The following is a 17,153-nucleotide window of genomic DNA, read 5'->3' on the forward strand; positions in this document are numbered from 1 at the left end:
GGATTGTTGCTTTTTTTTCTTTCATTTTCCATTTCTACTTAGAAAAATGACTAGAGGCAATGGCGAAAATAACCATTTAAAAGGGATTCCTCTCCAGAAGTTTTTTGTAAAGTTAAATCCAGCCTTTCCACCCTTCTCTCCATCCTTTTACATTTTAAAAAGAAAGGAGTTTGGAATGTGTCAACCTTTACTCAGCTTGCTGCACAAAGCCCCTGCCTTCTCAAGTTGTAGACGTAATGCAATGCTGGGACTAATCTCCCAAACCTCTGGTTTTAATCAAGTCCACGGGGTGCCTGGCTGGAGGGCCCTGGGTGACAGTTGCTAAAGAAGCTCCTATTAATCTAAGGTCAGTCACAATCCTAACCTTAAACAGTAGACGGCTGACTGCATCACTTACGACACACACCAGGCGAAGGCAGAAGAAGCAAGAAGCAAGTCAGATGTCCCTCGTCTGTTAAGTCATGAGTCACTCCAGCAGCTGAGCCTGTGCTCCTTTCCCCAGAGCTCACTGTGCAAGGTCACCGCCACACCACCTCCATCCCCTGAGCTCACTGTCCAGCCATAAAGGAAGGTGCTTCCAAGTTATCACTGGAATAAATGATTTTCCATAAGTAACAAATGAAAATGTTTAGATCTACCAATGACTCAGTCTCTCCATCTCTTCTAGGGGAGCCTGTACTTCTAAACATGTGAGGAAGTTAAAAATACAGAGGAGCAGCATCAATAGACAATGTGCTTTACCTCTTCCTCATTACCTTCCTGGAAAATTGTTGTTCCTAACATTCAGTTTCCTTGAAAAGGAGAAATTTTACTTAACTGTTGTACATTGCAGGTAAGAAGGGACTTCTCTTTTTAGCCTTCAATTTACTGTATGGGTTTCCCTCTCTAGGTACTGAGAGTGGGAAAGGGAGAGAGAGGAGGAGACAAAAATCACAAAGTGTAGTATAAAGCACAGCCTGTGTCAGCAACATGACAAGTCCTCTAATGTCATCAATGTTGACTCTAAGTAATTTCTGGCGGGGTTGAATACATCATTACATTTTTATTTGTGCTCTGCCTGAGGCTTTTCCCTAACCACTAATTGCGAATAAAGAGCTCGAGAGTAAGAGCTTTTGTGAAAGGGCTAGAAAACAAGTAATGTGCTGGTCTGTGGCCAGGTGTCAGTGTACTTTATAATGGAGGAAAAGAGGATTACCGGGAGATTTTTGTTTCAGCCTTTAGTCCAACCAAGATTTAAAAGACTTACAGAAAATGCTTCACACAGAAGTGTGGTAGTGGGGAAGGGAGGATGGGGAAGTGGTAAACACATCCAGTAAAATTCAGGCATGAAAGAATACCCACACAAGTCCACAAAATACAAAAGAACAAGGAGGATCACTTCCTGAGCCATAAATGGATGGATAAGGGCACAGGGTGGGTAGGGCACAGTGGATTAGCCACTAACGGCTTCAGTGATAATTCTGAAACCTGTTCCAATTTATTTTTGGAATGAATTCTTCTCCTGGACAGGTCAAAATTGTGCTTAAAAAATGTTGGAAGATAACAGCTTTTGAAATATTCTTTTGCCTCTTGCTTCCAGGTGATTTCCTTTTTGTTGAAAACCAGAAGCCGTATAAACCTGACAGGATGGAAAAACAGTCTTTTGATAAAGATGAGGTGAGGCACTGGATGAACTTACACAGTAAGTGAGAGTCTGTATGTCTTGGTCTTGTCCCTTGACCACTCCACATCTCTGGACCTAACAGAGATGGCAGTTCACTTTCTCTGGAAGAAGCCAGTAATGGACACTTGTCTATTGGCTTTGCCCAGAGCAGCAGTTCCTTTCTTTGGGCCCTTTCGTTCCTCTTTGGGTTCCTTTTTCAGAGTCATGGCGGGAGGCCTATGTACAGAGGAAGTCTTCATCTTAAGCTCTTCTTCACTATCTGTGCAGGATTCACTCTCGTAGACCTTTTCAGTTACTGGAAGAACAAAGGAAAAACTGGGATATGAGTGCGTTGAGTCATTTAGAACACTGCTCTCTCGAGAGAATGAGATGTCTGGTTCACTCCAATCCCCTCAGACCCACTGACCAAGGGAGGTGTGCTCACTAACCACCGCAGCTCAATCCTGCTGGGAGATCAGATCCCGCCTCAGGGAGGAAGCAGCATTTTGAGCTCACACAGCCTCTAGCTGGGGCTCAAAATCAACATTCACCCTTATAACTCCGTCACTGCTATGCCCCATGCCTTTAAGTGGGCCCTTATCATATGGTTGCCCAAATCCTGCATTTGGGCCTTGGTCTATGCTTAGCTAACTTGTTGAGCTCTACATCAGAACTATCTGCATCTCAAACACCTACTTCTACCTCCATGCTTTGACTGACTTCTTCAGTCTCACCTCCCTGACCCACAGTGCCTGCCATTTCCATCACTGGTTTTCCTGGTGTTAAGCTCTGCTCTACCAGCCAGTCCCCATCCTGCCTAGCCAGACTCATTGCCATGGACCCTCCTGGCTAGTCCTATCCTGATGTCACCCACTGTGAACTGGAGATTAGCTACTCAACTATTCAGTTCTTGGTTCTCAGTGACCCAGGATTTCGTAATGGTCTACATCATGAAGAATGACTATCTCAAGCAAACTTGGTCAGATGACAAACTTGATAGTTTTAAGGAAGGACAATGAGAAAATGAGAAAAAGTTCCCAGTGTTTTTACTCCCTGTCAGCCAAGGGTGTATTTTGCCTTTTCTCCTACCAATAAAATTCACTGATCCCTCCCCACTGGAAACTTTAAAAAAAATTATACCAGTGAGGAGTCACTATAAGGAAGCCCCAAAGGGCACAGGCACAGACAATCGCTTCCAACAATGATGTCCCAGAACTGATGAGGGTCTCTTCAATACTACTGCAGTGCACACACCAACCGCAAGAAACAGTACAATGCCACCCTCCTGTGACTTTAGAGAGATGCAGCAGCTGTACAGTCAACGTCATCTAAATCCTTTCTCAGCAAATGATGGAAAAAGGAAAACACCTTTTCTTAGCTGAATAGAGTAACCTAATATGCATAATACTCAAATGAGTAAAGTGAAAGGTATTTTTTCCCATTAACAAACAATGATAGTTTTAAACTCTTGATTATTGATCATTTCTTTCTAATAAAATATATCCGCCGAACTGTTCTAGAGGCATAGGCTTTGGAATCAAATACACCTGTGTTCTAATACCTAGTCTGTCACTTACATAATCTCAAATTTTAATGTGTATCAGAATTACTTGAAGGCTCATTTAAACACGTATGGCTGGGCTTTATTTCCAGAGTTTTAGATTCAATAGGTCTGGGGTGAACCCAAGAATTTGCTTTTCTAACATGTTCCCAGGTGATGCTGACATGCTGCTGGCCTGGGGACCACACCTTGAGAATCACCATTCTTTGCTCCCCTGTAAAAGGTGATATGCTGCCCTACGAAATGTACAAATACACCCAGTAATCTTTGGCAAGCACTCTTCAGTGCTATATTTTCCCCTTGCAATGGGCCACGCTGGAGGTCAACTGGCTATAACCAGTGGAGTATTCCTTCACCTTATTCATCTATTCTTATTAAGGTTGCATAATCAACAGTCCCCTCCCTAAGAGTTCCTAGGATTTGTCATTACTTTCAACAGCCTAGAATTCACTTTGGCTGACCCCTGTCAAGTAAGAGGCTAAAAAAACACCAGTAAGCTTTAAATATATACTAAGCGTTCTTGAAGATCTTAAGGCTCCACAGACCAGAGGCATTAGCATCTCCCATGAGCTTATTAGAAACACAGAATCTCAAGTCCTAACCCAGGCCTACTGAATCAGAATTTGAATTTTGTCAAGATCTTCAAGTAATGCATCTACTCAACAAAGTTTAAGAAATGCTGCTCTAAGATACTTCAGGAATTTCCATGGTATACCTGTTAGTTCAACAATTATGATCCCAGAACATCATCCCCATCCTGATGCAACTTCAAAAGCATTAATTACGTAACTGGATCTTAGAACAAAATTATGAGCTGTTATTTACTCAATATCTCAAATTAGGGAATTCTAAAGAGCCACCTACAGATATAGAAAAGACAAGACTTGCTCCTCCATAAGCTATATTATGTATTCAAATGGCGGCATGTCTGTAATATTAAACTTCAGCATCAATTAGCTCATTATTTCATGACTAACCACTGGTTGTCTCATTGCCGATTCTGTGCAACGCACTGCTTGAGGGAGTTAAAAACCAGTCAGGGCAGCACCAACAGAATTTCTTAAGCAGAAAACTCTGTATATACCTTAAGAGCTAAAAGGAGCATTTCTATATTCAAAGCTGTGGCTACTTCCAACTACAGAACAAAGGAGATTTCAACTTAAAAATACAGGACCTTTATTTTAGCTGAACAACACGCCACTTTTCTGGGCTGCCATAAAAACAGGCCCAGTTTGCATGGGTAAAAGAATTATTTTCCACTCAACTGTCTTGCTCTTAGAAATCCACCCTGTCCAGAAGTCCACCCCAAATTTATCTCAGGGGCCCAACTCCCCAGTCCCTGTAGTAAACTCACAGAAAGGGAAAAATCAGCTTTTTAAACCCACAGACCAACTCCCATCCAGCACAGGACAGGAGAAGCCCCCTGTGCTGGTACGTTTGGAACAGTCTGAGCAGAGAGAGGAAAGCAGAACTCCTTTGTTGGTTACAGGAGCCAAGATTCATTAGGTTGAGCTTGGACTAAAAACCTTAAAAAAAAATGTGCTATGTGAGCACAGTTTTCATTGTTGCATCCAAGGCTCTTAATAGTCCTGTCTGGAGACAGGAGTACAAAAAAGTTCACATCCCATACCTGGCTAAAACTTGAGTACTATGTTTTGAACAAAGCAATAGGTAATTAGCCACAAATTCCCAATGAACTCCCATAAAGATATTCCTGACACTTTTCTTTTGGGGTAGCAGGAGGGAAAAACTGGCAATGATGCTTCAGTCCTCTTAAGTTTAAAAGAATAAAAAATTCAACAGTAAATACGTAAATTACCATTAACAGTCAAACCAAGAGGCTTGAAATTCATTACTAGAAGACTAAAAGCAAAAAACAAACAAATACAACAAAAAAAGACCAAAATCCAGAATTCATAGGCACAAGAAAGTTAGCACTGAAAAGACAGAAATTTCCTGTGTAGAAATTTTATTCCCAATCACATGCTACAATTAAAATGGCAGAGGCCTTTTCAGATGAGTGGGAGGTGGGGAATGGGAGAGGGCTCAAGACTGATGAAAGGTCTTCACTAGTTTTAACAACCACATTGCCTAGGGAAAGTTGATTCTTCAGAGTCTATCAATCTTTTTAAGACAAAAATTTGAACCAGAAAAAGAAAATCAAGAAAGGGAAAAAATACTTCTCTCTAGGAGAGCCAGCGTGTGGCAGGTGCCACAGGAAAGGAGAAATGACAATTCTCGGCTATCTCACTAACAAACGGTTGAAGAGCCTAAACCCACAACTTTTTACAAACACAAAAGACAGTACCAGGATCTGAACATCTCATCGGGCCTCAAGTGCTAAATCCTAAAAGCCCCACAGAAGTCGGTCAATCGTGGTAGAACAAGCTAAAACATGGCTGAAGAATCAAGCAATGACTTGATGCATGAATTCTAATTTCCCTCTAGGCCTCCATAAAAAGCACATGCTTTTACCTAACATGGCTTACAAGCAGGAAACATAAAGGAAGTGATTTGGATGAGTCAGACCCCTCTATAGAACAAATGGGACAAAACACAAAGAAGACTCTTGACACTCTCTTCAGAGTCTAGTCATCTATAGGAGCTTCTTTTCCACTGTTCAACGTATAAAACAAACATTCAAAAAAACCCCAAATGTTTCTCAATGTCTATGATTTAAAATTGGTATTGTGGTTTCCATCTTGAAAGTGTTTTTTAAATATATTACTTCACATGAATCTTCACAACAATCCCACATGTAGGCAAAATGGTATTTTCCCTCCACTCCACAGATAAAGAAACTCCCCACCAGAGATGATGTGACTTTTATGCAAGATCTCAAGCATATTACCCAAACAGGAACCCAGGTCTTCTGACTCTAGTTGTAGTGTTCCCTATATTCCACTACTCAAAGTGTGGGCCACAGGAAAGCAGCCCAGCACCACCTGGGGATGAATCATATGCATATTAAAGTCTGAGGCACCCTGCTCTGTAAGGGATTAAGGTGCTCTCCACAGTAATATCTCTATCTCTGGATTTGGAGTCAAAAATTTTTCTTACCTATGCAGCCCTCCTCGTCCACAAAGGCTTTAGATTTTAGCACACGTTTTCGTTTTCTTTTGTTTTCTCCACTTGAGCCCTAAAAGATCATAGGAAGATCAGAGGATACAACATTAAGTTGACCAATCAAGCTACAGAGAAAAATAATAAAAGCTTTTTACTCTATAACAATCACCCTCCAATATTCTATGACGATAAAAAGTTAAACAAGTTATCTACAAATTTCCCTTTAGGGGACCAGCCCAACCACAGACAAGTTATGCTCATTGATACTTCATTGAGAAGAAAAGTAGCATGTTGAGCAAAGAACTGTGTTCATTCGGTCAACAAACTTTTGTTGGGTAGTGCAGGCGTCAAGGTTAAAAAGACCAATAGGACAAGGGCCTTACTGGAGGAGAGAGACAAAGAAAACAGACCATTGCAATCCACTGTGGTAAGGGCTTTAATGGAAGGCCACAGCAGATACTATGGAAGTGCTCAGGGAAGACCTCTAAACCAGACCAGAGGTCTCCACGGCATCCACCCTTGCTGTGGATACCTGCTAGTTCAATCTTGACACTGCAACGTTACAACTGTCTAATTTAGTATCAAAAGGTATTACTTATACCAACTTCCCTTTCTCTCCACTGGTCTTCCACCCCATTTTCTCTTCAGCTAATGAGGAAATCAGTGCAAAATTTAAATGACAGTCTTAACACAATGAATTAAGGAAAACTAGTAGTCATAAAGGAAAAAAACCACCCATCTTCTCAGTCCTTCATTACCTACACTAACAGAGGCAGACAAGAGCCAGATGAAGATCATTGAAAACTGTATTTCCCCATTTGCAGCCCTTTTCTGGAAGAGCAACAAACCTGCATAAGTTGTTTGTTCTACTCTGTCTTTCACATACTCTGCTGCAAGACTTCACTTTGCACAATGCCAAAAAGAGTTGGGTGGCACAGCTGCCTAAAGCTGGAGGGAATGAAAAACAAAAGAGCTCCCAGGATTGACTTCGGCCACATTCCTGAGATGACACCTTATGGCTGAACTCCCTCTTCAGGTGGGAAGAGAGGGAATGCCCATTCTGCACTACCCATAGGAGAGCAGGACGAGACAGGAGCCGGCTACTGACATCTGTGAAGTGTACAGCAGCGAACTAACATAGCAGAGTAGTTTTATCCTTGGGCGATAAAGGACACATCCCAGTAAAGTTGTACCTTGACAGAAGGAGGCTCTGGCTCAGTCTTCGGCACTGGTTCAGGAGATGGAGAAGCAGGAGGAGGTGGGGATGGTGACTCAGCTTCATAAGCCCCAGGAGAGTCTGGTATGACTGAAATAAGGAATCAAGCTTAGATAAGAGAACTACAGCAGTGTCTGGTACAATGCCTTCTCCACTGGCTCTCTAAACTTCCATGTCCAACAAAGGGTATTTTGCAAGCAGTAATTCATGACAACCAAGGACTCTGCAATTATATAACTATAAATATCTTTAAAATACATATTTTATTAATTTTCATACAAAGAGAATCAAAGAATCAAGAATTATTAGAGCTGGAATATACCTTAGAGATCATCTTAGCTAAGCTTCTAATTTTATAGATAAGTCAAAGTATGAAGTTGTTTTATAAATATTCACTGATCAAAAAAAAATCCACTGATCTTCTACCATGTGTCATGTATTTCACTTACATTATTTTACTTTATCCTCACAACAAACCTAAGAGACAAATACTATTATTCATACATTAGAGTTGAGTAAACAGAGGTTCAGAGAGGTTAGTTAACTTGTCAGGGGCACAGAGCTTGCAACTGAGGCAGCAAGTTTTAGACCCCAGTCAGTCTGATTCCACAGCCTTACTATTCCAACTCTCCCATGCTACCTTATCACTCAGGGCCAGACATTTTCTCTTAGATCAAGTAAGTGGAGATAATCCTCAGATTATACCAAATGTGAGTACCTTTCATCTCAAGAGCTACAAATCCGTTACAAATATATTTAAAATACACCGACGCATCCACATTCCTTATGCATATGTCACTAAAATTATATTGAGGGAGAATGCTTGACTAAGGCAGACAGACATGGATTCTAGCATATGAATGTGGGCAAGTTGTAAAAAAATCTCTTTGAACTTCAGTTGTATAAAACAGAAATAATAGTAACAGTGATTTTGTGACTGTGGTCTGAGGATTACTTGCCATCACTTGAGATGTATGTTAGACTGAAATTTTCCAGCTGATATTAAGAGCATAAACTGTGGGGTGGGGGAATCATCTTTGACACGATGATCACAATTACAGCTCTAACAACTAGGACTTGCTTGTTAATAAGTGTTTAGGAACTACTTCTCACTTGCCTCACTGATGAGGCTTATTTTGCTACACTGAGATTAGCAGGAAAGAATATTTTAAGGAGAGAAATATTGCTATGGAAGTGGTACCACCTGAAAAGACAGTACCACCAGAGGGATCCCATCATTTCTGAATAGTTCCAGAAATAGTATAAGGCCCATAAGAGAGGAAGTGAAAATCCTCAGCTGACCTATTGCTTAATTACCACAAAGAAATTGCTGGTCAAGGGTCTGGGTAAGCTGCTTAGCCTCACCTGCTCCCTGAATCTCCTGGCTGTATTCAAATTCTTAGCACAAGTCTTGGATCTGAAATTCTCCCAACCGATTAGGTCAGTGTTTAAAATTATGACAGTGGAGGGTTCAAGGCCAAATGACCTAAAGAGGTGAAGCAGAACAACAGCCAGAAAGAAACAATAAATTATACACTTCAAGTATGAAATGGGCCCCAAAACTTTATGAACTCTAGGAAATAAAAACATAAAAGGAAAGTGGTCCAGCTATTAACCAGCTCTGGAAAGCTAGAACATGATGGGAGCTCAAGGAAGCAAAAGTCCAGTCAAACCACAGAACGAAGCACCCATTTTTCTGAAGGTATAGCTATTAAGAAAGCTGTGTCACAATGTGTTACAGTGGTGGGAGTGAAGTTTATGCGGTGAGGATGCAAAAAAAAAAAGGAATTTTGAGTACTCTCAGTAATAAGTTTAAGAGTTCTTACTCTATTTCCAGGTCTGTAACGACTTGACTTAACCAAGGAAAACACAATCCCAGTGGCACCCTCTAAGACCCCTCTCACTGCACTGTATGGACTGTTTATCTACACTCCCCCTTCAGACTCTAAGCTCCACACAGGCAGAGGCATCGTGATTTCCCTAGCACTGAATATACAGAAGCTATTTCTTTTAAATAAAGGAAAAGAATCATTTTCTGAACTAAATTTGGGACAATGGGCTTCTAGGTCAAGGAAGATTCAGCATATACCTCCTTCTCCCTTCCACACACCCCCAAAGAGAAACATTATAATGATAACAAAGGAAAGAAATGTTGTAACCCTCTCATAATAGGGAAGAGAACACCAGAGGAGCCAAGAGCTCTTAATGAATAAGAAATTTCAACAAATCCCTGGAAGATGGAAGGCAGATGGGAAAAAGTTGACAAGGGAAGCATCAGTTAATTAGGTGAGTCTGATAGGAGAGGTTACTATATATTATAAAACTTGTATTTTATCTGATTTTTGAAATTGTGTACATGTATTACTTTGTTTAAAAAAATTTTTTTAAACAAAATATTTTAAGAAAGGAAGGACAGGGAAAACTACTAGAATTTTCTGGGCTTTACAAACATTAATCATTCATTTGCACAACAACCCTACAAAATCACTATTACTATTTCTGTTTTATATTGATACAACTGAGGTTCAAAGAGATTTTTTTAAAACTTGCCCACATTCATATGCTAGAATCCATGTCTGCCTGCCTTAGTCTCTATTACCAAGCCAAGCATTCTCCCTCAATATATTTTTAGTGACATAAGCATAAGGAATGATGGATGCATTGGTGTATTTTAAATATATTTGTAACGGATTTGCAGCTCTTCAGATGAAATGTTCTCAAGTAGTGAAATATCACTCACCCCAGGAAAGCAACCTTTGTTGGGGCAGCATAAGAGCTGTGGTAAAACTAATTGCAGGAATCCAGTAATGTAACATCTGTTTATCAGAGAGTTTTCTGGAAGAGATGCGTAACTAGAATTCTTGAAAATCATTCATAGCTTCCTAGGAAATTTTTTAAACTACTTATCTTAACCTTTAAAAAAGGGGCAGTGGGTCATTTGCTTAACATTCTCTCTAAGCAATTTGCAAGGACTGAAAATGGTAACAAGGACTGAAACATACCATTTAAAACTACTTTTTCCTAGCAATATAGATATTACTCTTAATGTTGTTTCTCTCTGGGTCTGGCCTTTTCTTGCTTTACAAAGGGAGTACGTACAATAGAACTGCTAAAGGTGCTTATGACTCTGCCAGGGAGAAAGAGAAAGGAACAGTCCCTTGGGTAGAGAGTTAAGGATATGAAGTTGACGGGAATTTTCTGAGAGAAGGTACTTTCAAGTGTGTTTATTACCATTAAATGCTTACTGAATTTCAATAGGAAAAGTGGGGTGAATAATAAGAAAACTGACTATATGTTAAGCACTGTCCCGGCACTTTTGACGCGGCATCTTATTTAATGTTCATAAAAGGCCGGCACAGTTTGTGATAACATCCCTATATTAGAGATGAGAAAACAGGAATTGATTAAGTTAAGTAATCTGTCTAAAGTCACATGGTCAGTGGTAAAGGTTAAGATTTAAACCTAGGTCTGTCTAACTGCAAAGTCTCTGCCATTTCCTCCACTCCTGCTGCTCATGTACTAACTTCTAGCTGAAAACAGCATATTGAACTAATAGTGTAACAGAAATAAAACAATAATAGGTTAGAGACTGTATGAAGGTTTAAAATGAAATCCCACTGGCTTTGAGACAAAGAAGAAATTTAGGAATAAAATGGCAAAGGTTTATAAATTTAGTCAGATGCCAAAAATTATCTTTGCCAGAAAAAAAAATCTGAGAGCCTCTGCTTTATATCATCTGCTGTTATAGGTTGTCCACCTCTTTCACATTTCTTCTCCCTTCCAAACTAAATAACCCCACTCATATTTCTAATCACTTACGGGTATTATTTTTGTGAGCTAAGGCTCAGAACTACAGAGAATATTTCAGAAGTATGTAAAGAGTGTTCAATCAACCACAGTAATTCCTTGACTTAGAGCTGACTCCTTCACTAATACTAGAGTATCTAGTTTACTTTTTTAATGTACATTAGGATGATGGCTTCAAAGAATTTTTTAGAATCTTCCTCAAGTTCTTTTCCTGGTTGGAGTTTAGGGAAAACTGTTCTAATTAGCACATATTCCTAAGTTACTTGCTTAGTTATTTTCCTGTGTGTCTGCATAGATTTGCCTCTATTTCCTTCAACTCTTAACCAGTCAGAATGTTCCTTGATGGTTGTTTCATCACACACTTGGGAATCTTCCTTTCTGTAGTCTTGGTTAAAGCATTTTGATAAATGACATGGAATGAGTATATAGCAACTGCCCCACTGGGATGCTCACAATACCCTATCCCTATCCATTCCACAGTCAATGGAAACCCTAAATCCATGGAAGAGTCAAAGATGTACCTCTGCCATAGACATATTCAGCTTTCTTGTACAATTTCTTACATATATTCATGTCCTTTGCATTACTGTCACCTGTATATATAATTTGCTTTTTCACTCACTTGAGCTAATATCCCCCCACTTTTGGGGAACCTCTGTTACCATTTTCAGTGCTTCTTACAGTAGTTTCTGGTAAGAGTAGAGTCTAACAAGTTTAGCTTTGTCCTTCAACAGCATAGCAGGTTCCTTTTTTTGCATTCATTTTTCTTTAATCTCTTTTTAGTGTCAGTTTGTTTACTTTTGTCTACCTTTATATGATGCTGAATCCCTTTGGACGAGAGTTCCCCTGGCCATTACCAAAAATGTTTTATACAATTTAGGCCATGAATTCATGGAGAATCAATCACAGCAGCTCAAGCTTTTCACCACTGGTTCTCAAACCAGGCTTTTCAGGATTGAAGTCATCTGGCATATCAGTCCAACCCAGGTATGGTTCTCTTTGGTCTCCTCCTTTTTCTGTACACTTTCATTTACACATTTTAGGAAGGATACTTGATACTGGCTCTTAGAATAATTGATATTCTTTTAAAAGGCACATTAATTTTTCAGGCAAGACTCTTGTCCTTACTCTGTTCGCTTATTGTACAACAGTGTCTACAACTTAAAACTGGAAGGGTTCACAGTGTCATTCCCTCTCAACAATGACCATACAGATTCTTCATCTTAGCATGGTTTTACTTATGTGGTACAAAATACCACCAATACCCCTGATGCCTACAATATTACCCATTTTATAAGATTCACATGAAGGTACCCAAAGGAAGAGCTCCATTTTATTTTTTAAAAAAGAAAACGTCTTTGATAATAAATGTAATAATCCTTATTCGCTTTCCCTTTGTGTTTGCTACTTTGACAAATTATCATAAGATTATGGTTCTTGTCAAAAGGTTAAAGTAGGTTTTAAACAGAAATAGGTACACTGTGTCTCTCAGTGCTAGGATTACCATTGTCACTGTGACCCATAATAAGTAACTTTTTAGCTCCTTGAACCTAAAATCATCATAATAAGAACTGACCCTTCTATGGACCGAATGTTTGTGTTCCCTCAAAATTTATATGTTGAAGCCCTAATCCCCAATATGATAGAAGTAGGAGGCGGACCTTTGGGAGATAATTAAGTCTCGAGGATAGGGCCCTCATGAATGAGATTAGAGACACAAGAAAGATGATTTCTCTCTTTGCCATGGAGGATACAGCAAGAAGGTGTCCGTCTACAAATGAGGAAGAGAGCTCTCACCGGGAACTGAATCAGCAGGCACCTTGATTTTGGACTTCTTAGCCTTCAGAACTGAGAGGAATAAATTCCTGTTGTTTAAGCCTCTCAGTCTATGGTATTTTTGTTATAGCAGCCCAAATTGACTGAGACAATCTCACTAGCCAAAAATTAAAATTAACATTAAAAATTAAAATTTAAAAAATTAGCAATGCCCACCTTCATCTTCACTGCTATCAGACTCAGGAAGTTTGATTCTTCTCCTCTTTTTCTTCATGTTTTCAGTTTCTTTTGTCTCATCATCAGATAACTCCACTTGCTTCCTCCTGTTGCTGTTTGGGAATAATTTAAGCATGTTACACAAAATAAAAATATAAGTATTCATGTGCTACTGTCAGCCTTGCTTCATAACTCATGATCTTAATTCCAGAGGGTAGAAAGTAAAAGTCATAATAGACCCATAAGGATACTCTGCTAATTGACCACAACTAGGTCACTTCATGGGGTAACCAGAATAAAAACTTTCTCTAGCTCTCTAAAGACCACTGTAAGCTACTTACCAGGTTATTGAAAATTTTTCCAAATTCCTTCTTACTTCCCCTACTGGCCTTTCAATCATTCAACAAGCATTAAATAAGCAGCTACTACCTACATAAAGGCTTTTTGCTAAACACTCAGATGCAAAGATCAAGAAAATACCGTTGTTCTCAAGAAGCTCTGGCAGGAAAAATGGGTATAAATACCACTAACTATAAAATACAATGTGATAAATTTTACTGGACAAATAACCTAGATCCATCTTGACATTATTTAGCTCCTCTGTCTGGATACTCCACCACACTATTCATTCAATCAGCAATAATTTATCAAGGGCCTAGTGTGTGTTATAGACAAAAATAAGTACAAGACATAGTTTTTACCTTCAATCTTATTTCTTATGTAACTAAATATCAACTTATTTTTCTACCTTAAGCTAGAAAAATAACAAATTAAACACAAAATAAGTAGAAGGAAATAATAAAGAGCAGAAATCAATGAAATAGAAAATTTTAAAAGGTGAAAGTTATTTTTCAAGAAAAGATTAATAAAATTAGTAAGACTTTTACAAGACTGATAAAGAGAAAAGTATACATTACCAATGTTAGGAATGAATGAAGAAATCTATAGTGATACCTACAGATTCCATAGATACTCAAAGAATAAGGCTATATATGTTATAAACAATTTTATGCCAATAAACTCAACAACTCAGATGAAATAAATTCCTTTAAAAACACATTCAAAATTGACCCCAAAAGAATAAGAATATTTGAATAGCTCTATTTAAAGAAATCAAATTCATAATAAAAATTTCCCCACAAAGAAAACTCCAAGCCTGGATCCACTGGTGAATTTTATCAAACTTTTAAGAAAGAAACAATACATACCTTACACAAACTTTTTTGGAAAACAGAGGAGGAGGAAACTCCTCTCAACTGATTGTATGAAATGGGCATAACTTTGATACTGAAATCTGACAAAGACATTACCAGCAAAGAAATTAACTGATTATAGCCCCCAGAAATATAGATGCAAAGAATTCTTAACATAACATTAACAAATCGAACCTAGCAATATATAAAAAGGATAATACATCATGACCAAGTGGGGTTTATCTCAAGAATGCAAGTCTGGTTTAACATTTGAAAACCAGTCAGTGTAATTCACCACATTAACAGAAACACCATACGATCGCCTCAATAAATGCAGAAAAAGTATCTGTCAAAATTCAACACCCATTCATAAAACATTTCCGCAAACTAGGAATAGAAAAGACTTCCTGAATCTGGTAAAGGGCATCTACTAAAAACATACAGTTAATGTCCTACTTGGTGGTGAGATCCTGAATGTATTCCTGGCAATAACCATCAACAGCGAGTGTCGTACCCATGGTTAGAAACATTTTAATCCATCCCTATCACATGTTCCTAGGAGGTGAGGCCCACTGGACAGAGAGCTCTGACCCTCTGCAACGTCAGCATTTTGTTGATGTTTTCTAATAGCGTAGCCCCAACCTTGCCACAAAAGTCAAGTATGTCTGGGCCTATCAGTGCTGACAGTGTCCTTTAGAATTTCTTTCAACAGACTAGCTCCTACCAACTATGAGGTAGTGTCTCAAATTCCTGGATTCATTTTTAGCAGCTTGTGTGCTTTTTATTTTCTTTTCTAATTACATTTTACCACTTGAAAAATAAACTCATTGATATAAAAAGAAAACAAAACTTTTTCTCTTAAATTTCACTGGAAACAGTAACCCCTCATTTGGCAATCTGAGGTGAAAAACAGACACAGAGACATACAATCAGGCACACTTATGCCATGTCCACAAATATAAAATGAAGTAAAGGAGAAGACAATCAATTTAAATCAATGGGGCCCAAAAAACTGGCCTTGGGCTCTAAATCATCTGAACTGGCTGATTCAAGTTCTGCTTCACTAGACAAGCTATGGAGCTTCTCTCTTCATTTTGGTTATACAGCTGTATCCCTAAGGCTATCCCTAGTAGGATTTAGTGCTCAGCTGAAAACTGCCTGCTTGTCAATAAGCCCAAAAAGACCCTCTCACCCCCAGCAGAGACACTCTTCCCCCACAAGTAACAAAATTTTCCTACCTTTTTTTTTCCTTTTGCTGCATCTTAACAGGCTCTGCTTTTTTGCTAGATTTCTTCAGGCCCACAGGGGCTGCCAGCTTTGGTTCAGTGACAGACAGTGGAGGTTGCTCCACTTTTTTTTCTTCTTTCACTGCTTGTTCTGAATCCAAATTGACTTTAATTTTATCTGTAAATAAAGTATAGCAGACGACATATAACCCCATCGTGCAATATTAATCTATCATTCCTTTGACAGTTTACTAAGTGCCAGGTAATATATTAGGAACAGGGGCTAAAGGGATAAAAAACAGTCCCTGTCCTAACAGAGCTCATGGTCTAGTCAGAGAACATTTCTCCATTCCAACTACCACTCTAGCTATAACTGTTTTCATTTCTGCCTGCTGCTAATCCCTCATTATATCACAGCCCCCAAGCCAAATGATAGTAAACGTAGCACTTAGGAAAAAAATGAATACAACTTTATGAAGTACCAACATTCTCATTTGTTAGATGAGGAAATTAAGAGTCAGAGGGATTAAAAGATGTTTCCCAAGAGTATGCAGCTTATGAATTCTGAAAACAGAAAAGCGTCTCCTTTGTATACGCAAAAAAATATGAAACACCTTTTTAAGCAAAGAATAACAGATGATGACTTTTTAATTTTGTCACCAATGCTGTAATTTTTTGAAATATATAAAGCATTAAGGTTTTTGTTACTGAAACAGAATTCATATCATAAAATTTACCCTTTTCAAGTGTACAATTCCGTGGTTTTTAATTGCAACAACACCACCATCCAATTTTAGAACATTTCATCACCCCTAAAAGAAACCCTGTACCCATTAGCCATCACTCTCCAACCCATTCCTTAACAACCACTAATATACTTTCTGTCTCTATAGATTTGCCTATTCTGAACACTTTGTGTAAATGGAATCATGTAACATGTGGCCTTCTGTGTTTGGCTTCATTTATTTTGCATAACATTTCAAGGTTCATCCATGTTGTAGCATGTATCAGTATTTCATTCCTTTTCATGGCTGAAAAATATTCCATCATATGGATATATCACATATCATTTAACCATTCATCACATGATAGACCTTTTTGGTTATTATGAATAATGCTGCTATGAACATTTGTACAAGTTTTTGTGTGGACACACAGTTTTAATTCACTTGAGGAGATACCTAGGAGTGGAAGTGCTGGGTAAATATGTTTAATTTTTTGAAGCACTGCCACACTGTTTTCAAAGTGAGCACATCATTTTACATTCCCTACAGCAATGTATGAGGGTTCAATTTCTCCACATTCTTGCTAACACTTGTTATTGTCTGGCATCAAGTTTTAAATGGTTCAAATACCAACAATCAACTCTTCATCCAGCTCTCAAGCTTCATTTTCATTGCACTGATCTTGTCATGTGTCAAATACAATAAAAACATTCATAATTTTACTC

At 38.6% G+C, this 17,153-nt stretch overlaps 1 protein-coding gene across 1 annotated transcript in view; it reads right to left on the reverse strand.

Annotated features, from left to right (window-relative positions):
- Positions 1-1,202: 1,202 nt before the first annotated feature.
- POLD3 (DNA polymerase delta 3, accessory subunit) overlaps positions 1,203-17,153 on the reverse strand; it is a 39,849-nt gene continuing 23,898 nt past the window's right edge. The window contains exons 8-12 of the mRNA XM_060105016.1: positions 15,716-15,881; positions 13,285-13,397; positions 7,463-7,575; positions 6,264-6,342; positions 1,203-1,958 (exon numbers count right to left, since the gene is read on the reverse strand). Coding sequence (XP_059960999.1) covers positions 1,756-1,958; positions 6,264-6,342; positions 7,463-7,575; positions 13,285-13,397; positions 15,716-15,881 — 674 coding nt within the window. The 3' untranslated portion in view covers positions 1,203-1,755. The remainder of the gene's footprint in view (positions 1,959-6,263; positions 6,343-7,462; positions 7,576-13,284; positions 13,398-15,715; positions 15,882-17,153) is intronic.

This window comes from Mesoplodon densirostris, chromosome 7 (assembly GCF_025265405.1).
Source record: "Mesoplodon densirostris isolate mMesDen1 chromosome 7, mMesDen1 primary haplotype, whole genome shotgun sequence".
Classification (NCBI taxonomy): domain Eukaryota; kingdom Metazoa; phylum Chordata; class Mammalia; order Artiodactyla; family Ziphiidae; genus Mesoplodon; species Mesoplodon densirostris.